Source organism: Labrus mixtus, chromosome 11, assembly GCF_963584025.1.
Source record: "Labrus mixtus chromosome 11, fLabMix1.1, whole genome shotgun sequence".
In the NCBI taxonomy this organism is placed as follows: Eukaryota; Metazoa; Chordata; class Actinopteri; order Labriformes; family Labridae; genus Labrus; species Labrus mixtus.
Genome location: NC_083622.1, coordinates 27,509,326 through 27,532,469, shown reverse-complemented (window position 1 = coordinate 27,532,469; position 23,144 = coordinate 27,509,326). Strand labels below are relative to the sequence as shown.

General features: G+C 41.4%; 1 protein-coding gene across 1 annotated transcript; it reads right to left on the bottom strand.

The window, feature by feature from the left end:
- Positions 1-6,792: 6,792 nt before the first annotated feature.
- Positions 6,793-22,658, bottom strand: sall3a (spalt-like transcription factor 3a). The gene is made up of 4 exons (XM_061051139.1): positions 21,265-22,658; positions 9,518-12,673; positions 8,831-9,165; positions 6,793-8,456 (listed from the first exon to the last, which is right to left on the bottom strand). The coding sequence occupies exons 1-4, from the start codon at positions 21,344-21,346 to the stop codon at positions 8,025-8,027; spliced, it is 4,005 nt and encodes a 1,334-aa protein (XP_060907122.1). The 5' UTR covers positions 21,347-22,658; the 3' UTR covers positions 6,793-8,024.
- Between the last annotated feature and the right edge of the window lie 486 nt (positions 22,659-23,144).

Genomic DNA, 23,144 nt, shown 5'->3' with positions numbered 1-23,144 from the left:
TGTTTTTCAAAGAAAACGTTTGTAAGATAGTAAAAAGAAGTGTGTATTCATTTGGGGGATGGATCTGACTTTACCCTTGTAACACAAATCAAGAGGTGATAAATTAATCCCTAAAATACTAAAACCTTAAACCACCATTACATTAAGTTGTTAAAATAACAACAGTTGTATGCTGTGTTGCACATGTTGGCATTTTATTTCAGTGGGAAGAGATAAAAGCAACCTCTGCCATACTGGCCAAGTGCTACTGCAGGGGTAGGTTTTTCAAGTTTTGTCTTTATTCCTTCCTGCAGCTACTAGTGAGGCTGAAATCCCATCTAATGAAGAGCAGATAGCAGAGACTGCTTCAAATCAGTGGTGGGAAACTGGGGCTGGCTGGTGAAACACAGAGTGAGTTGTAATATCCTCAATTTCTCCCAGCTGGAGCAGGCTAGAAGCATGTAACTGATAGTGCATGCATATTTTACACTACAGAGCAGGTGTAACGTTTCAGCACTCGCAAGGAGCTGAACAGATTTGACAAAGATAGACAGTGTAAATAAATGTAAAATTAGCATGTTTGCACTGAATCTGCAAGTAGTTAATGGCCCAAACTAGCCGGATTTAGCAGCCAGCAAAACTATTTACTAACACGTTCTTTATTGCAGACCATTAACCCTAATTATGTTTAGTCCTGTGCAGAGAATATGCATGGCAAGGCATAAGAGAGATTCATACCCAATTTAAATGGGCCCTTTTTTGTTTTAGGTTGCTTCTTGTCTGCATTTTGAGTGTGGCTGGTATGGCCAAAGTTATGTCCAGAAAAAAAGCACGTCAGTCGCAGCTTTCCTGAAATTTGAACCATTCTGCCAAAAACAGCATTACATTCATTCACCTTAGTTAGTATTCGTTTAGCATCTATGGAAAAAGGTTATTGGAGATTTTGTATTTAACACCACAGGTAATTGTAACAGCAGGCAAAATAAAAGTTGATATGTTTTCTGGCATTATTTTTAAAAAAGGAGGGTTGAAAAAAGAGTCAAGACGAGGGTCATGAGGCAAACAACACTGGAATTACTGGCAACTCTACAGGCCCAATAACACAGTTAAAGCAGACGATTAAAGCCTAAATAAGTCAATATTTATCATTGCATAACTCAATTGCAAAACTCCATTTTCTCATAATGGCCTCTGATAATGAGGAAGCTCTGCATGGTCACATGGCCGAAGTAGAGCCTAATCATTGGACTGTTACAGTAAGTCATGACAGTTTATTGGCATGGAATTCCATAATGGCGCGGATCAATAGCAACCCAGGAGGCTTTCCTCTCAGTCGGATTTGACACATTTGAATAAGTGCCGCTGAGGGGGAGCAGGGGAGAGTCAATCCCTCAGCGGGCAACGACATGTTAACCAAAGCGATATTCATCTGCTGGGGAATAATCCCAGGATGAAACAAACTGCAGCAGCAGGTATGAAAGATTCCCTCTTTTAGGACTGAGGTGATCATTAGAAGTCACAGAAGTAGTTTGAACAAATGTTGCCAATAGATTCTGAGAATGAGAGATACAATCAGAACCGTGCCCTTCTCACCCCCCGCCCCCTCTTCCCCCTCTTCCTTTGAGATCTCTGTGTTGGGAATAGAATAATATAAAGCTTGAGGGAGCAGGTCGTGTGAGATAAAAGGCCACATCACAATGATCATCTCTATCGATCGGCAACCTTGGGCACACAGAGGAGGTCCGGCATTTGTCACGTCAAAGCTGAACCCAATAGCTGATCCACGCCGCTCTCTGATGAATTGGCCCTGTTCACCAAGTTTGTTTAATTGATGACGTGATGCCTTTCAGTTGGACCACCACTATGTCCCACACCTTCATCCATTTTCCTAAACACCCCCACCTCCCCCCCCCCCCAACTACTCGTTCCCACTTTTTTAAGCACCTATCTAGAAAAGATAAACCCACCACCACCTTGGCTAGACCTCGACAACATGGCGAGAGTCCTTCAACTAGCTTTTGACCAACCATTGTTAGACTTTCAGAAATGAATATACAGTGCTTCTGTTAGCATCGAGGCTGTCTAGGTATACCAACTTCAAAGATTTGGGAGAAGTGAGCAAAAGTCAAGGGGGTTTTACCTGCTCACATTCCTCGAAGAGATGGAGTGGAAAGTTGTTCAACATGCACACACAAAGGGCGACGAAATCTTGTGTCAAAACTGGCACAGCACTTGTGAAAAATACATCTTGTGTTTTGTTACTTCAGTGGTAATTTTTTGTTTTCTAACTTTCTAAATCTCCCTCTTGCAGCACTCTGTGGTGTTCACAATTGACGCCGGATGTCACTTTTCATAAAGCAACTTGATCCACAACTTGACCATAAACGGCCCCAAATTAAATCTTTAAAAAAATGACACTGTAGTTACCTTTTCAGTATCATTTCTTGATACTGTTCTCTACACCATTGTTCGTTTGTTCCTCTGAATTCAGGTAACATAGTATGAAGAACCCAGTTTTGGTTCTGGTGGGGAAAGATGGAAGGGAAAAAAAAAACAGGATCTTCAAAAGGGAGGTTGGACTGGACTGATCGCTATGTATTATCATCCATCAGAAGTAACTAATCCCAAAGTACGTTAGTTACTTACCTGGCTAGGCATGTACAGCAGGATAGTTGCTATCATATGAACATGATTGGGCTACTAATTGAAACCCGAACCATTTTCTTTCTCTTTAAAAAGTCCTGTAGCAGAAATGTTACCATTTTGCGATTTTTTTTATTTTTCATGTTAAATAGTAAATTGTCAAAAAGCTTAATTCTGGGTGTTGCTTATTATTATCATCCCCTACTTCACAACTATATTGAAAGTCTAAACACATGTCTAATAGCTAGCTTGACGCTACAGTGGTACATGGATTGTCATATTTTTTATTTGAAGAATTGGGCCACAGAACAAGCTACCCAATTTGATAAGTTGGGAGTAAGAACTTTTTCTAAATTACGGTAATAGAACCGCTGACTACCGTTGGGTGCATGCAGTGAAGTGTAATAAAGATATGTCTAAATGTCAATTGGAGGCATCTTGCTTGGTGAGGGATACCAAACTGTTAATGTTTCAAAATGCACCCAAGGCTTGAGTGCACTATGCCTCAGCAACTCTCAACAATCCATACAGGAAAGCATTTGATTTTTTTAAACCACACAATCCTATTCCAGGGGGATCTGGAGTGCATAACTTTGTCATCTTGAGAGCCTGCATGAAAACCTACACTTGCTAGAGCAGCCAAGCAACCATTCAAGCGCTAGGTGGGCCAGCTTTTGGCCATCAAAGGGGAATTCCAGCCTTAATGGGGTTTCAGAGTTTCCAGTGTATCAGTCTACCATCCACATACAACACTGATTACCTAAGGAGTGTTATCACACACACACACACACATGCACGCACAAACCTTTCACACTCTCTTAACTTTGGCATTTGTACTTCAGGTGGATGCACATGCTTAGGACAGACTCTAAGTTGGTATTGGAGTGAGTTTGACAGCTTAAGGCTGAGTGTTCAGCATCATTATGGGACTTTGATTTTTAAACAAATATAAAGGACAGCTAGCGGAGCATCCCAGCAAGCTATGTATTGACTCAAGTGCTGAGACATGGACGTAAAAAAGCCTAAGAAGCTGCACAAACAAAGACGGAGAAATTGTGCAAAAAGGCACACTTTTGGATTTAAAGCACCTCTCTCAGATCCCAGAGCCTTGAGAATGGGATTGGATTACTGTCGGTTAGATTTACTCCTGTGGCTCTTTGCCACTACATCATCGTAGGGCCTCCTGCCTCTGGATCAATGGGGATATTTACTGCGCCTGTTTCAGGGAGACTTTCACAGTAGGCAGGGCATTAAACAAACAGCCGACAGCCCCGTCCCAATGATGGCCTGTCTGTTCACACTGTGCCATGCCCAAATGTCACACATATTCACTTCAAACAGGTAGCACACAAACACGAGTGAAGCGCAGATAAAACAGGAAAAAGGCCAAGCAATTTGCTCTGTGTGCTGAACAAAGAGGAAAAGCTGCCACATATCAAGAAAAAAAAACATCCAAGAGCAACAGAAAGGCATGTTGTGTTAACTTTTACACAATTAGCCTTGTAACCCACTCTAAGATTATACTTGTTAAATTCCTCTTAAATGGACACACCTCAAATAATTCCTTGTCTGCTTCTCTGTGGTTGCTCGTAAAAATTGTAACAGTAAAATGAAATTGCACCTCGCACGTTGGACATTCCATTGTAATGTATTGCTTAATGGAAAAATAAATCTGGCGAACATACTGAAGTCTTGTTATGGAAATAACAATCCAGTGTCCTGTTTATAACCTCATTTAGCCCCATGTTGAGCTGGGAAAGCATCATAATTGAGTCACTTGTGTCAAACAGAGTATTTCTATGAACTGCAATAGCCTATTGAATTATTGTATAAAATTTGCAAAGAATCATTTAGTGCACAAACAGTCTTTACATGCATGTATACTGGCTGTCTGCAAAAATCATTTGCTAAATGCAAGCGCATGAGTCTAAGAATGACTGGAATGTATTTTTGTTTCCCCTCAAATATGAGCAAAATAAGTGCCTTTATAGAGAAACACAGTCAGTATGAAATTTCTTCATTACTTGACAATTCCACTGACTAAGCCTGTGCGATCAGCTGACAGTGCAATGTCAAACAATGGGCTTACAAACGGCAGCGCGCATTATAGAATCAGCCCCAAGAGCTCCCGAGGGTAGACTTAACTCTGATTCATCAACATGAAAAGTAATATGTGTGTTACAGTCCAGAGAAAAATAACATAAAAACAAACACTTATGGCTCAGTGGTGAAAGCTGATGTAAGCTGGACTTTAACCGGCCAATCATCACTTCAGCTGCAGGAGCAAATGTAGCAGTTGGCCTGCTGGCTGTATACTGTTGCTGTGGCGATACATGCTTCTTCACACACACATGCACACGCACACACAGAAACACATATTGCACTTTCTTCTGCTTTAAGGTTTCCAGAGTTGCTCAGGTAATTATCATATCTAATAGTGTCTAATGTCTTTACCTTACACATCAGCTGATCAGAAACACCTGGATGACGCCATGCAGGCAATAATTAAAATTGACAAGATGGTTGAACACAGTAAATTTGAAGGTTTTTAGATTTTAATTTTTCCCTCCAGGATTGATTCATGGCATGATCCACAGACTGCCTTGAAAATAAGATACAAGTCTTGGCTATCTTACTTTATATAGAGAGCAATTAAGGATCAAGGCCATAGCCAAGTGAAACACATCTGTACAGATGCAATAGATAAACATGGAAAAACTCTTTTGTTCTCAGTGATTAAAGTCTGTAAGAACTTTTGTCCTCTACCTGATGTTGCTGCATATTGTAACTGGCACCATTTTTCCATCACTGAGAATATTTGGTTACATTTTCTATCTTTTTTTCATGCAAGAGTAAGTGAGCATTTGCGTAAGAGTGTGGAATTGTCTGTGGGTTCCCACATGTGTTGAACATGTGTCAAGTGCACTGCTGCAGGGGGGCTGAAATCTGTGAGAAGTCTACCATTACTGTATTGTTCACACACACACACACACACACACACACACACTGACGCAGATATGATGATTTCACTGAATCCCAGGCCTCTACACCGCACAGTCTCACCAACTATGCTGCCACATCAGCTCAGGAAGGCATCTAAGTTGAAACAGTTGAGCACACAAACACAGATTGTCTCACACAATGTGATTTCCTAATCTACTCGTCTGTTACATAAGAGCCATTGCAAGTCTAGTGGTTATGGTTTTGTTTATCATGGATTTTACAGGATTTTATTCGAACAGTAATGTATGCAGTAACACAATATGATAATAGTTATCAGGAACACATACACCAATGAAAAAAACCTACTATAACCTTTCTGATTTTATGAATTGAATTCTATGATTTTTGAAAGGTTAGCAGTCAGTAATACATTTTTTGATAATTCTATTCTAAGTACATTTTTTCTACACTTAATTATGTTTTATATCAAATTAATAAACAATATTAAGCATTATTAAGGAGGCGATATACAGTTCCATTTCAGCTGCACAACCCCCCCCCCCCCACACACACACACACACACACACACACACACACACACACACACACACACAGTAATTAATGATAGAAAAAAATATCTTACAGGGGGGAAAAAATTACTTGAATGTAGGAGGGTTTTGTTTGAGGAAAATAGTTAACAAGCCAAAATATATAAATTTAGAATTGTTTAAGTTTCTTCATAATAATAACAAATAAATAAAAACCTTACTTATAACAGAGTGAGAAAACTATTTATCTTCTGATAATTAAATGTGCTGAATCCTTGTAGCAGAATCAGTTGATATAATAACATTTAGTTATTTAAAATGAATGAATTGCTTTAACATTATAAAGGATTTAGTGTAAAAACTCTTATATTAACATGATTAATATTTGTGCTTTGTTGTTCCAAAATCAGGGAGATGCTTCATGGTTCAAAAAGGCCCAAACCACAAAACTGTATCTTTTTCTTCCTCTTATGTACGGATCAAAAGTATTAATACATATAATTTATAAAAAGTAAAAATTATGTTGGAACATTATTTAAAAAAGGCTATATCTAAAAAGAACTCCTTTTTGAAATATCCCATGTATTTGATAAACCATTGTCTCGCTTTTCAGGTTCATTTTATGGAAATAAAATTCTGACAGAGACGACATGATGCAGACAAGGAATCCATTCCAGCACACCTGTTCTCTTATTTTTATTTAAGAAGGTTTTGATTGAGTGATGAGTTTGCACTCTGACAAGTAGCACTGATGCAGTAACAGAGAACCGACTCAGCAAATTGTAGGAGTGGTACGCTGAAAAACAATGAAAACAGCATGTGATAGATAGCTCAGTCAAAAGGTTAACGGTAACTCACAGACAAAACGTCTTGTTTTTAAAAAGTGCATTCACAAACATGACAAATACTCTCAACTCATGATGTCTATTTTTATGTGATACAAAATATGCATACCTGTTTTAGATTTGTCTGTATTTCTATACATAGATATTTCTTCAAAAGGATCACTTCTTTTTTCTTTTTACAAAGGTTAAAAGCAGGGTTGTGGTCATAGCAGCTTCGGATATCTCTAGCCTCTTTACCGTGTAACAAGATACACGTAGTCTCAACAGATATCCAAATAAAACGTACAATTTTCTCTGTTGTTCAACTCAAATGACATACTGTCTTTATTGAAAGAGATATTCATCAGTGAAGCCTGCAGTTTAGAAAAAAAATTGATCAATAAAACGCTTGGGCCATTAAATATATTTTTGTATACCCGCTTTTTTGTCAATATCATAAATACTAAAGACACAGGACAATATTATAAGACAATGCTGGGAGACTAAATGTAAAGATTAAAATAGTTCAAACATTTTTTTCAAGTTTTCTAGTTCATGAAAAAACAAAATATCAGGCGAGCACAGAAACACTATTCTTCAGTCTTTTCTTCAGCCTATCCATGCCCCTTAATATTTCAAAGAGCAATCATAATCAGCGTTGCCAGACCGTCTTGAAACAAATATCTTTTCTGTTTTAGTCCTGTCCAGATCAGATGCTTGCCCATCGTAAATGAGGCAGGATCCCGGTTTTCAAAATAATTCATAAAAGCAGTCAAACATACTGATAAAAACCAATAAGTACCATGCAAATCTTGCAAGACGACATATTCTCAAACAAGAGACAAAGTATTCTTCCTATAGGCGAAATATCAAGTGAGGAGGGGGGGGGGGGGGGAGTGAAAGGCAAAGACCTCTAATCAATACTAAATACCATTTTTCCAAAACCAAACAAAAATATTTAATCTGTACATAATATAGTACGCATGAGTTCAGACGGTATCAGCAGTTCCTTTCCTTGTTATCAGACTCTTATCTCATTAGAGTCTTTGCCAAATGCCTATCTTGAAATAAAACAGAAAAGTGTTTTTTAATTGATCCCAATCTCTTTGTTTTCCTCCATAAATCTGGAGAAGGGGCGGCCGGCCCCCACATCCAGACCAGCCTTCTCCATACCCATCATGGGAGGGCTGCCGCCGGTGTGAACACGGTCCATTCCTCCAGGCATGGCTCCCAATGAAGTGATTCCCGCACCACCGAGGCTGACAGGGAGCTGCGTGATGCCTCCGTTCTGTATCACAGAGATCTCATTGTTCTTCATAGCCAGTCCATTGGTGATGGCGGCTGCATACTGGTTCCAGAAGCCCGGGTCGACGTTCATGGCGCGAGCTGCCAGATCCTTCTGGAACATCTCACTGAACTTCATGGCATCCCCGCCCAGCAGGGCCATGGGATTCTCCACAGACAGTCGCCGACCCCTCCGAGCTGGAGCGTTGTTCCACATGTGTGTTCCCATGTGAACCTAAAATTAGGCAACACACAAAAAAGAAACATGATGAGCGTGCCCATGGCAATTCATAAATACTACAAGGATGGGACTGGGTAGTAAAGTCCAACATCATTGCAAAAAATTAAGTTCTACAAATGCATTGTGCCCTAGAATTTTCTATTGGAGAACATTTGAAAGAATATATATAATAGAGTAAAATGAGTTGGTATATTTCAGCCTTAAATTTGTGCTTATTTCAGTATGTGAAGACCCAATTTGGCTTGATGAGGAAACATAAAGTACTCTTAGAATTAGAATAAATCCAATAGTATTCTATCTAACATAGTAAGCATTTTTGCAACAGGAAAAACCCCTTTTGTGTTTTTTTTTACAAAACTGGCTCTTACCTTCAAATTGCCCTTTGTAGTGAAAGCCCTTCCACAAATGGAGCATGCAAAAGGTTTCTCCCCAGTGTGTGTGCGCTCATGGATTTGCAACGCACTGGCTGAGGAAAAATTCTTCCCACACGAGTGGCAGTTGTGCTGCTTAGGAGTGCGTCGTGGAGGCGGGGGAGCCAGCATTGGGTTGATGCTGGGGCTCATGGTGGTCTGTGGTGCTGCAGCAGGGACCTGGATGCCCACGGGCAGGTGTGAGTTGTCAAGGGACAGAGACTTGCCATGTCCGTTCATTTCCATTTTAATCATGTTTGATGCAGTGCTGGCCAAATTAGGAGTGCTCAGCCCTGAAAGGAGAGATGGAAATTAAAACAATGAAATTACAAAAAAATCTTGTCATTCTGCAAACATGGAATCTTGTAGCTTTGAAAAAGAAAAAATCTTGGGCCTTACTGACCGAATTAGGCTAACAACATTCAGATTAATTCATTAATCAATTAAGAAAATGATTCAATTCAATCGTATTGAATCATATTTAACAAGATTTTCTTCTTAGGCAATAAATATGTAATTTCTCCTTATATATTTTTTTCTTATGTGTTTATATAACATCGTAACCATGCAAATCAAATCATAGCAGATATCTGAATAGTTTGAATAAAGCATTTGTACATTTGAGTTAATTTTGCACATACACACCTCGATCTCTACTTAGGAACAGCATGTTGAAGTGGCTCTCCTCCTTGATAAAGTGCCTGCCAGGTTGAGTGGCAGTCAGGTCAAGGGCCCCGGTGCCTTCACTTGCAGAAAGCGGAGATGGGGTCTCTGATTTTTCCGACTTCACCGTTGCCAAGTTAGTTGTATTGTTGTCCTGGCCTTCCTCTGCTGTCATGGCACTGCTGTTGTTATTATTGTTGAGTGTAGCAGGGGACCTACATCGCTGGCTTTCAGAAAGGCTGTGAGCTGGGGACAAATGCTGCATCGAGCCAGAAGACTCCGAAAGAGCAGGGCTCCCCAAGCTTTGACCTTCAGCATCCCCCACTGCAGACAGGGAATCAGCGGCAAAGCAATCACTCTCTCCTCCATAGCTGATGCCGTTCTGCGTAAGCCTCTGACCAAAGGAACGAGTCATGTTGGCAGTTGAGTCGATCATTTTCATCTGGTTCTCCATTGCAGCAATGCTGGAAATTATGGAAGTAGGAGGCGAGCTCCCAGGTGAGTAGGGTTTAGATGGGTCCACTTCTCCTTCTTTAAAGTCAGCTTCATCTTCCATAGCCTGTTCCATTTCATCCAGAAGGTCATCATCATAGTTACTCATCGCATCTAAGCTCTTCTCGTCAAAGGAGAGGTCAGTGTCCATCTCTTGCAAGCTCTCAGGAACAGGGGTGTTGGGAATTTGCCCTCCCATATGCATACGGATGTGTTGCTGCAGGACAACAGCATTGGTGAACTTCTTCTGACATATAGGGCAGGAATGTTGGACCCGAAGTGGGGGTTTGGATCTGTGGACACCAAAGTGTGTTTTCAGATTTCCCTTGGTTGTGAATGCCCGACCACATATCTTGCATTTGAAAGGCCTCTCCCCAGTGTGGATACGGTAATGCATCTTTAGAGCACTCTGGCAACTCAGGACCCGATGACAGATGACACACTGGTTGGGGTCAGTCATCTTCTTGTCAATATTCTCAACAAGCTGCTGCAACTTTGATGTCTCTGAGGTTTGCATAGAGTCTAGGAGGCCTCCAAAAGGAAACTTGGCCTTAAACTGGTCTGAGAGCATGGGAAGGACTGGATGGGAAACAGAGTTAGAAACTGAGTTGTGGTTTGTGATGGGTTCAGTGATCTGGCCACAGCCGGATGAAGTGTTGGAGGTGACAGAAGAAGAGAGGACCACTTGAGTTGCTGTAGTTGTGGTGGTGGTGTTTTCTCCTGGCCTACTTGAGCAACTTGGAGGCAGGAGAACACCTTCAGGTTTCAAGAGAGGAGGTGCATCACTCCCTAGGCTGGGTTTTGGGGAAGGTGAAGTAGTGGTCATGCCAGAGTCAATGATGATATTAGGGGACAAAGATGCACACTCACTTGATGGTGGGGATGGTCTCTGGGGGGACCTGTTCAGTGGAGTGAGGCTAGGAGAATCGCCAAAGCCTCCCATCATACTCGGCAACGTCGGAGGCAGCTGGAGCCCAACTGAGGTGGGAACTGTTGGTAGGACAGGTTTGCTGTCAAGCCATGTGGTAACAGGTTTTTCTGGTGGCAGAGACATTCCATATGGTATGCCAGAGCTTGTGGGCACATTGTCCAGGTACTCTGGCACGGGGTAGGGGTTCATCTGAATATGTGGATATTTCTCTTTGTGCCTCTGGAAGTGGACTTTCAAGTTTCCCTTTGTGGAGAAACGGTTGCCACATATGTTACATTTGTAGGGCCTCTCTCCAGTGTGGGAACGCAGATGGATCTGTAGGGCACTGTCGCTGCCAAAGACCTTGGCACAGAACCGACACTTATGCTTGAAGAAGGGGTCCTCAGAACTAGGCTTTGTGTCAAACACAGACACATTTGGGGGCTTCCCCTTGCGATGCTTCATCAGAGCAGCGAGAGGATCAAGCGCATTGGCTGTGGCTGCAATACTGGCCAGCGGGTTGGGGAAGATAACGCTGCTGGATGAGCTGTGAGGTATCAGTGGTAGATTGGAGGCTGAGCTCAGGAGGCTGCTGTGGCTGAGTGAGGGAGGGGTGGTGGAGTTCCTGGAAAGAGCTGAGCTGCTGTTAATGCCACCACCTCCTGTTACACTACTACTAGTGCTTATGTTGTTGTTCGACACTGTGGATGAGCAAGAGGGAAGTAGAGATGACAATCCAGTACCACTTGGTGGGGGAAACACAGAGTTATTTGAGGATGAGTTTGGGATTGAAGAGATCGACTGCTGACTGCCACTTTGTTGTGTTTGAGAGAGAGGCCCCTCTGTTGCTGATGTCAGAGGTGAAGGGCCTTGACCGTTGAGAGTGGCCGGCAACCTTACAGGCAGCTGATGGACAGGAGGAGTGATGAAGTTGTGTAGTTGAAGCTGACTTGCGACAGGGGGGACACAGGAGGATGCAGGCCCCTGATTTCCAGCCGCATTGCTGTGATGGTGGTTGAGAGCAGGCTGTGAGGCGGACTGTCTGTTCATTAGAGCCACCTGACTGCGTATTTGTTCTATCAGCTGCAGCTGATGTATCTGCTGTTGCTGGAGGGCCATCAACTGATCTAGGATCATAGGAATAGCCATGGTGGAAACCCCACTGCCTACCGCTGCCCTTACACTCTGTGAAAATTGGGCAACTGCTACCCGAGTGCCATGCAGTGTCTCCAAGGTAACATTGGTGCTTGGCATGGCGTAGCTCGGATCAGTAGAGGGGACGACATCATTGAGCTGAGGTAGGAGGATGTCTGGCTCAGGGGATGTCAAATCTCTCTCTTCAAGATCCATAGTTTTTTCAGGAGAAAGCTCTACCTCCATCTGCTCGTCCTCCTTTTCTAGGACATCGACCCCATTTAGGGTAACTGTCTCTTGGATGTCCTCCCCCTCACCAGCAGGACTGTGGCTGCCCTCCCTTGGGTCCTCGCTGTCAGCCTGCTCACTAGGGCAGCTGGGGACAGGGGAGAGCTCTGTGGGGTACTCTTGTGAGGGATTAGGTGTGTCCTCATTGTCATTCACTATGAGCACTAGGGGGTTTTTGGTGCAGTTCGTTAAATGTTCACAGAAGTCTGACCACTTGAAGAACTCAGCGCAACACTTCTCACATATATGTGTCTCTTCACTGCCGCTGCGGCTCTCGTTCCCGCTGTCGGCATCATCCAGCACATCACCTCGGGCTAAAGGGAGGGGAGGGGGTCAGGGTAATGGAGTGGGTCGGGGGGAGAAAAGAAAGGAGGGGGGAGCAAAAAGAGAAGAATTAATGAATAAATAATCAATAAAGAATCCACACATATTTTGCAGTGCTGCAAAGATTTAACCTTTGATTTTTTTTCCTCTCTTTTAACATAACCAAAATCAATATTCTTTTTTTATTTTTTTACTCTGAACAAATTGCCCTAGTTCACCAATTCTCAAGACCCAGGTTTGTGCATTCACACCCTCTCCATAGAGCCAGCTAATAATTTTCTTTGTGCAATCCATCAAATTATGAGGGCCTATCAATTGTGGATACTGCCGCTTAATGAAATTCCATAGAACCTATTGATTTCCAATATTTCATACAATTCGCAGCTGCCTCATCTGTTGGGTACAAATCAGGACTTTGATGGCCCCATTAGGATTCCCCTCTGCTATCAAGCCCAGTCATTTCCACCTGAATTTCAAACGCCTGGCCTTTTCATTTAGCATTGCAAAGGCAATACTTAAGCCCTGAAACTAAGCGAGGGACTCCAGACTGAAACACTTTGTTGTCATGATGTCAGGGAAATTGTGTGGACAAAAGTGAGTGCAGAGGGTTACTAAACGGTAAATGCTCTTTTACAATTCATGCACACTTCACTATTAAAAATGTAAAACAGTTATAATATATTACTCGTGTACTTAAGCATTACGTTTAAAAAACCTAGTGTCACTTTCTCGCTCTCCTTCTCTCTCTGGGTTTGTGTCTGTCTCTCTCCCTTCCCTATGCTCTCTGAAATAAGACTCAACAAATTACATGCTAGTGCCATGGCAGCAAAGACTCTGATTAGTTACACATGTTTAATCACAGTTGTAGGAAGCCACTTCCTCTTCCACAGGCAACCATCAAGAGTCAAACAAGCCAGCGCAAGCTCTAAACATGGACCTTATTCACACCTGATCAAAACCAAGTAAAAACTGCTTCCCTTCTATGTTTATTTTTGTCGGTTTTTCCGTGTCCGTATGTACATATATCCTTTTCATTATGCATAGGAAGTGTGCTTGCTCACTACCACAACATCCTGAAGGTACTTTCTTTTTCAGAGCCTTCTGTTCTGTTTACACTCAAATACCAAGCTTATATCGGGGAATATAACTATTTATGTAGAAATTAAACAATTTCATATACAATTTACACCATGAATATTCTCAGGACGATTTAGCAGTCATTACTGCAAATAAAAGAGATTTATTCCATGAAAAGATAGCCTCTCTAAAATAACCTGCTACAAAATACAGTTCAGATTATACTTCTTTTAGGTGAGTTAATATCTCTTTAAGTATGGGCTCGTAGCCATTAAAAACCTAAAAACACAACACTGTCATGAATAACGTGAGAAGATAATTCATTGTATTTATACAAGTTCGCTTCCACTATAGGAGTTCCCCTCATGCAATAGACTTCACCAGCCTGGACTATGATTGTAGAAGTTAAGGACATTACCTCTAAAATTAATCTCGACTTTACTGCACATGTTTACCAAACATTAAAGCCCCCTCTATGCCTTTAAAGTGTGTAATCATGACAGTTATACAGTTCTTCTGCCCATTTCAAAGGTTAGAGAGGAAGGAGCCCCGGTGACGCAGACATGAAGAATTTATGGCTATAGTAGTGACTCATTAGTTGGGAAAATTCATCATTCATCATGATTTTTCTTTCAGGTAGGGGGATGAGCTATCAAGGTCTGAAGTTAGTAACTGAATAGGTTATCAACAGGAAGGTTTTGGTCAGGGTCTGTGTTTTTATCGGGGGCAGGGCTGAAAAAATAAAATATTTTTTGACTGAATAATGTGTCTTGCCAGGTTTAATTCTTTTTAACAATTAAGTAAGTAAAGGAAAATCAAATCTAGAAAATCAAGATTTTTTTTTCAAGTTTTAGGGAGTCTCTGTACCCACTTTTACATTTTTTTGTCATCTTCCTTCTTAGAATCCTAGTCACAAGATAAACACAGTATAAAATGTCATAAGTGGATAAAATGATGAATATATTGTCATTATCTATATTACACAACCATCACAAAAGACTCCAATTCTAATCCAAAATCTAAAAGGGAAAAGGAGCGAGGGATTGGAACCGTCTCTGGCACGTGACAGCAGGCTAAAAATCTCCTTAGCCCAGCAGCGGACAGCAGGACTCATTTCCATAATTGGGGGTTGAAAGGTCAACACAAATGAGTGGGCATTGTGTTGAGCTGATTAGTTATTAGAATGGTATTACTGTCAATCTCTTTTATTCATTCCTACAATTACAAGTGGGGGCATTTGTATGCCTCTGACCTCACACTCATACACACACTCTGACACGTTTTACCCAACACACACATTTAGACGGATAAAAAACACACACAAATCAAGGGCGTACGTATGGAGATAAACACCTGAAGACATCATACACACACACACACACACACACACACACTCCTGCTGTCAGGGAGAATACTGTGTGTGTGTATAAATGTTGGATGAACAAATATACAATACAAAAATATTAACTTTCCCTAATTAAAAAATAGAGAAACAGGGATTTTTATCACTTTAAAATATATTTTTTTAAATTCATGTAAATTTCAAAATGTGTTGCAAGTGGTGAAAGGAAAATTGTGAAGAAGTCTACCTTTTTAAATGATAGATTGTGAATAGCTCAAAACAATTGACTCATTCTCAATTTTGCAGACTACAATTTTTAAAACATTAAATAAGCAATTCAGTAATCCAGATGTGGTATTTTTTATCTGACAGTTTAAATATGTTTAAAAGTGTACAATTTGACAAACGACTACAGAGCACGCTGATCGTTATTTGTCTCGCCTTTGTCCAAAGTTGTGAAATATTCAAATTGCATTCACAATCCCCCTGAAACAATGGGGTGCCATCGTTTTGTGCAGCTGTGTAGAGGCGACATTTTGCGTCTGTTGTGTGTTTGCAAGACAGCAAATAAGTGTGTGTGTGTGTGTGTGTGTGTGTGTGTGCGTGTGTGTGTGTGTGTTAGGGTGTATTGATTTTCCTATAGCATGAGAAAAGAAGGGCTGAATAAAAACACAATCCGTTTTGACATTCCTCTAAGAGTCTTCATTTACTGAGATGTGAATATTAAGCTGAGCGCAGTCAATGGGGGGATTGTAGACATTGAATCTGTGTGTGTGTGTGTGTGTGTGTGTTATCTTGGGCCAGCAATCTTTGGCATGCTAACTGAAACTGCTAATCTGACGTATTGTATCAGATGAGGTATTCATGCTTTCCATGCACCGATTCTGCGAGGGCCACAGAGACGAGCATTGAGCGAGAGCATTCGATAATTATAAAATTGTGTCATTCTTAACAATTTCCAGATTCACTTGATGAACACGAATTCAGACTATGGCACTGGTAACATTTACTTCATTTTAAAGTCACTGTTATCTCTTTCTAAATAAGTCATACTCCATATTTAAGGTTTTTCTGTACCTAAAACTTAAGGAGGAATTTCCAAAAAAAAGTGCCAATGCTCTTACAGCCTAATTACAATTTATCCTCCCTTTGCATTCCTCTCCAGCATCTTTGGACCCTCGCAGAGAGAATCATCACTGTAGGTCCAGCCCATGTTGGGAGGGGAGGGTGAAAAAATACACACAAGGCCTGCTGGGTTCAACAATGTTGGAATTCTTGTTCCAACTACATTTTTCCTTTGTATTCTTTGGTCACAAATCCCAAAAGTCTATTGCGTATTCAAACTCGTGAATTTAGAAGTAATTTTCTATTCAATACGATTTGACAGCCAACCTTTTGGACAGATGTATTGCGTGCCTGTTTGTTGCATTTTATCTGAATGATTTAAACACCGGCACAGGACTGTTCAGGGCACAGAGAAATAAAAAAGAAAATATACTCTGAAAATCACTTTAATAAAGAGTAAATTTCACCTTTTAAATACTGGATGTCTTGGTAAAGTGGTTAAGTTTTGCATTAATTCCTCTCCTTTTATCTACCACTATTTGCATCTTTTTCTAAAGACAACCGATTCTTTAAAAAAAAAACAATTTTTCTGCAATTGCACTCTTCTCGAGAGTAATGACTCTGTTGCAAGAAACAAATAAATCAACTCCTCAGATGATCCCGTGCTAAATCGGCAGAGGTCTGAGTGTTCTCAGCACAGCTCTGTGTGTGTGTGTGTGTGTGTGTGTGTGTAAATGTGTGTAAATGTGTCAGTCATCAGCCTGGTCAGCCCTGCTGCAGAGTGGTACAGTCATATCTGCGCAAACAGGGAGGCCTTTGTCGTTTGCCTGCAGATGTGGAGCAGCCAAAACATTAACGATTTGTTTGTGTATGCATTTGCAATACAGTATTCAGTGACGGCACTCTGTCCACATGACCGTGTGTGTCACCCATCAAGACAGCTTGCTGTGTCCGAGTATGTTTGTGTGTGTGTGCGTGTGTGTGTGTGTGTGTGTGTGTGTGTGTGTGTGTGTGTGCGTGTGTGTGTGTGTGTGTGTGTGTGGATTAATGACAGAGCTCAAGGTGGTCGTCTAATGCAGGCTCACACTCAGCAGGCCAAATACATATTTAACATTATCTGTATTTTCAAATCAAGATCTGTGCATCAGCTCATGTTGGATTCAGACTATTAGATGCTGGTTTTCAAATGAGACTTAAAACTATTTCACTTTTCACACCCAGAAACCACAAAAAAAACATCATTAACAACTGGAATAATCTGTTTTTTATCCGTTCCTTCAGGGGTCTACTTTCTAAACAAATCAAATGAAGATCAGAAAATGATCAAGACAAAATCATTCAAAGAGAAAAAAATCTCAGGATAGAAATAAAAGTCCTTAAGGGAAAGTCTTGTTATCTTTCCTTAAAATCCACTAAAGTATCCTGTTTAAAAAAAAAAGTCTCTCCTGTCTAGTCCTTCCTTCCAATCAGGGCCTAACTTGTTCGTGTGTGTGTGTGTTTTCAGTGCTGAGTAGTAATTAAGACACAGCCATATTTGAGTGCTGTCTTGAAGACATCTTTGGCACAACTGTGTGGGTGGTCCAGAGGCCTGCACCCAATGGTGAGAGGGGATTAAAACAAAAGCCAAACAAAGCCCTGCTGCAGGGGAGGCATGTTGTCACTGTCAGCAGGGATTTCCTCAATAGATTATATATTTTTGCACCTCATAACTCTTGATTATTCCAGCCTACATTATATGTTATGTGAGAAAAGAAAGAGTGCTACATTTTGCAGCTATATGTTTGAGAATTCAAGAGTTTATCTTTGAGTAAATGAACATATTTCAGTCAGTGAATTAAGCATTCAAAATGGAACATGAGGCTTTTTTTTTTAGTAAAAGTATGACAAAATATACTTCCTAGGTATCTCCTCAGCTGTAGATATGACATTTTTACCACATATAAAATGTACCTTTTTCTATTGAAATTGATCTCATGAATCGTTAGCGGGGAAATTTACCTCTAGAGCGTGATGAACAAAAGTATGTCAATACGCAATACAGACACCTCAGCCTCCACACACATTCTGCATGCACACCTACAAAGACACTGGATGCAGGAGGAAGCTGTGGTGAGATGAAAAGCCCACGGCTGCTCACACTTACACGAGTAAGCTACACATCCAAGGTCAACAACACACATGTTCTAATTGTACAAGGAGCTTGACATCTAGCGGCAGGACCTGGCCGGCCAGGGCAAGACAAAGGTTAAGTCAGCAAGCTTTATAAAAGCACTCCTAAGCGGACCCTCCTCCTCTATCCATCCTTACACACACACACACACACACACACACACACAGACACAGTTACAACCCCCCATGCCCCAAGGGGGCAAGTGTCCGGGAGGCCTGAGGGAGAGATGATATGCCAGACACGAGCTTGTTGGCACTTGATTTGAGTTTTTTCATGTTTGGGGTGATGCAGCACATGAAAGAGGTCCTCACTGAGCTGCAGAGTGACATCAATTCACACACAAAAGGGCGGATCGAACTGAAGGACTGAAGATTCCAAAAAGAAATGAACACACAAGAGAAAGTTCCGACCAAAAGTTCCTCACTGCCGTGGTGTTTTTCTTGTTTAAATCCTATTTTCATTAAATGCACCCTGGACAGAACGTCATCGAGCACATCTGGAACGACACGTGAAAGCTTGACTTTCTCTTTACCAGCGGCCAACATGTATAGATTTTTAAGTCTAAATGAAGCAGTGACTGACAATTGGAGCTTTGAATTCCTTCGACATTATATGCAATGATTTGTCAGAGCCAGCGATCAATAGTGTCGTCACGAGATGCAGCTCGGCACGAGGCAGTGAAGAATCCGATCATGCTGCAATGATACACTGACAGTGTGACATTTGTAGGCCGTGTGTGAGGTAGCTTTGGATGAGACATGGTGTTATTAGGTTTATTTAAGTGTATGGGCTCACTGTGTTCTGCCAAAGGATTAGGATTGTTTCACTGCAACGTCTGTCCTGAAAACAAGCGAGCCACTATGGTACTGCTACAGGAACATTCCACGGCCACTTCCAGTCTCAAGCACAATTGCGTAGATACTATAGGTTACACACAACACTGTCTGTGTGTGTGTGTGTGTGTGTGTGTGTGTGTCTTCATTTTAAAGATACACATCCAAGCAGGAGGGTGAATGTTAATATAGAAAACAGGAGCCAGAAAAAGGATGTGTGATTTTTTACAAATTCTACAGTAATTTCCTCTCTCGGTGGATTTGTTTTAGAATATTTTCTGATTAATAAATTGCAATAATAATTAAAACAATGAAATGCCTGCATGTAAATGTTGAACAGGGTGATAAAAATTGATTGTTTCTTTCCCTAGTCCTACAGGAGAGCAACCTGATGGACGTTTCATGTCTCTGACTAAAGCCTCGTAAAGATTATCCTCACATTAAAACAGAGATGTGTTTTCAAATTTTAAAATGATAAAAACGGAAGGAGTAAAAAAATATAAGAGAGCCAAGAGTCAGCGATGTGATTCCCTGCACTCACACTTTACATTTCCCTCATTCAAAGAGAGCTGCTCCCCAGAGATTACATCATGTACTTCTTTGGTAAAGAAGCCCTGCAAAGTGTGTGTGTGTAAGATTGTGAGTGTGTGTGCGCTGGCCAACATTTGTTTATTGTGTGATAGAAATAAAAGCAGTGATTTGTAGCCAGCTTTAAGGACGCCCAGAAGAAATGGATCTTCACTGTAGGCACTTCAAAAAACGTGATGATTTTAAAAGTGAAGTAATGTGATTTATTATTGTTTGGATTTTAAAGTTTTAGAAATGACTATTAATTACTCTTAATGTATAAAAATGAATTTCTAATATAATGTATTACAGTGTTACTTTATGAAATAGAGCAGTTTATATTATTTTAGTTTAAAATATGTATGAATAAAACAAATAACAATAAGGTGTTTGTACCTTGGACTGAGGAAGATTATATATTCCTGCAGATGTCATGTTGTCCCCTTAATTCCCGCAGCATTCCGCTTTACACAAGATGTGACTTGAACTCTATAATGGTCGTTTTATTGCGCAGAAGGCTGAATACAGAATAAAAAACCAAACAAAAAAACATGAATGAGCCTCATTCTTTCCACATGGCGAGGACGAGCTCTGTCAACCGATGTTGTCGACATTGTGCGCAAAAGGGAACAAATCAAGTGTGCTAAATTTATGTGAGGGGGGGTAAACAAAAAACATTTCCATAACAAAACAAGGCTTCGACCTGCAACAGAATCCGCATTTTGCTCCTCGGAGACCCAGACGTGCGCTCAGGGACAAAAAGACACAAGAGCTTCATAAAAAAAGGAGAATAAATTCTAAGACTTCAAAAAAAAATTATGATAATTTAATATGAGAAAAAAATATGTACAGTATTTTTTAATTCAAATTTCGCGGAACTTTTGATTTTTCAATTCCAACAGATACTGTTCAATATTTGCCGAATTATTTAAAATCATGTCTGTTTAGAAGACTTGGCTTGTTTTTGAGTGTTTACGCAAATACGCACAAAATGTGTACGATTTTGAAGACATGTTTTAAGAGCACAGCACCGATATTTGACATGAAGGAAAATATTAAATCAATTCTATTTCTAAACATGTCTTTCAAAAAAGGCCTCCAGCGCATCGTCTAAAGCCTCTGAGTGTAAATTGTTGTAAATGACTGTATGCATTAGTTACATTCATCTCTAAAGTCATTTATCAGCCAACAGCCGGTGCTGAGCTGCAGGTTGGACTGATGTTTCGGCGAAAACACAAACACACAACTTCTCTACCGGGGACCGTCGATTGCGGGCAGACTTTTGACTCCAACAATGTATCATTAGAAATATATTACGATTTTTTTTAACGAAACTATCGACATGATTAATCTCTTTGAAAAATATGTAATAATCCATAAGGAGTCAAAGCACTTTGGATTTCAGGTAAAACTTGTGAAACTTCGTTAAAAGCTCCTAAAACAGAGTGAAATGCTGAAACACACAGTGCAGAAGAAAAGGAAGTTTCCTGTGAGAAAGGAGAGCTCAGCTGATCAGGTCCCACTCACCGTGCTCGGAAACCACTCCGGCTAGTGCAGGATCCTCGTCCGACTTGAGGTGCTGCGGCTTGGCTTGCTTGCGTCGGGACATGCTGCTGGCGTCAGTGCTGGCGATGCTTCTGCTTTTGCGCTCCGTGATGCCTCTGCGTTTGGCAGATACATCAGCGAAGAGCGAATGAATCAACGCACAAAAAAGTTCGCAAACAGTCTGGTAGCGAAGCAAGTGAGAGGGGGGGGGGAGAAAATGAGAAATTAGCCGGTGTCGCTGCTTCTGTCGCTGCTGTTGCTGTGCGTTGGATTGCGCATGTCGGTATAATAATTATGATAGTGAATAATGCCTCGCGATTAATGGCACCGTGTGAAGGTGGGGAGGATTGGCTAGAGTCCAGCGGACGCGCATTGGATATGGTAATGAGGGACGGACTGAGCAATTAGCCGCTTCACTCTCAGACTTTATCCGTCTCTTTTCTCTTTACTATCCAGCCTCCCCCAACAACACAACACAACACACCAAATCTCTTGTTGTGCCGGGCTCACGGGGCGGGCGGGGGGGGGGGGGGGGGGGGGGGGGGGGGGTCTTCAACAGGGACGTCAGGCTCTTTTTTTTCCTCTCCTTTCACCGAGCGCACCGACTCACAAGAGCCGAAGATTCACCGCCGCGCTTCTTCTCGAAAGATTTCTCATTTTCAGCTCTTTGACCTGTTTCATTCCGCTTTTTGCTCACAACTGCACAAAAAGCGTCTCCTCAAACAGTCTGTCACAGGAGCTTGTCTCACTCCTTGCACTTTCTCTGTCGCGGTAACTTTGTTAACACGCACTTCCTTCAGACGGAGAGATGTTTACAGTCTCAGGGATGTTAGTTTTGCATTCTGCGTTGTGGTTTACTTGAAAGTGGACAGGACGAGTACAGTTCTTGATGGTAGCAGTCAAATTTGTCCAGGGTTTCTTTTTTTCCTTTTCTTTAAATGGCGCAGCTCTGCTCTCCAAACTTTGACGCGCGTATGCTGAGAAAACAGTGCCACGATTAGCAACAGTCCTCCTCTCAGTTACAGAGACAAAGTCACTATGGTCAAAAAGTCATTTGTCCCGCATTAGACAAGTCGCTTCCCGGTTTCTGATCGTGATGAAGTTCCCCTCGTCCTCCTCCTCCTCCTCCTCCTCCTCTCGCTGTTCTACCTCCCGGTCGCGCTGTACGCCTCGGTGCGCTTTCCAAAAAGTGGCTTTTTCTGGAGATCTGGTGGCCAAACACTCAAACGCCGATTCGTCTCCGAATAAAAAACGAGCCAATCAGTGTCTTCCCTTCTATTGGGCTCTCGCGCTCACTTCGAAACCAACTTTGAAGTTATCTTCTGGCAGCCCGCGAGCGCAGTCGGTCTCTTCGGTGTTGGGCATGGCTCCGTGTGTGTGGGGGACTGCGCTGTATGTGAGAGTTAACCCCCAAGCAGAGGTTCAGCCCATTGCTTTCAGCCACCACTAGGATGTACCACCACGTTACTGTTCACCCAGATCTGACCTCCCATCATATCATATCTCCCAGCCGTCTGTTGGGACACAGCGTCATATTCATCTCAGGGCTGTTTTCTTTTATGTGAGATGATATTTTGTGAGTGTACGGCTGACTTTCAGTCACAAAGTCGCAGCTTTATAAAAACGATACTTCTCGTTTATGGGCATTTTACGCACGATGGCAACAACTGGAGACGTACTCTATCGTTTGCTGACAGTAATCACATAAGACATAAATTATTTACTGTAAAAAGTAAATATCTTTTTATAACTCTCAGACTGTTGGGCCTGTAAAGTGTCATACACGCAATGTATTGTTAATTTTTGTATCTTATATTCTCTCACTGTCCTTACACCTCCGTAAAAATAAGTGAAAAGAGAAA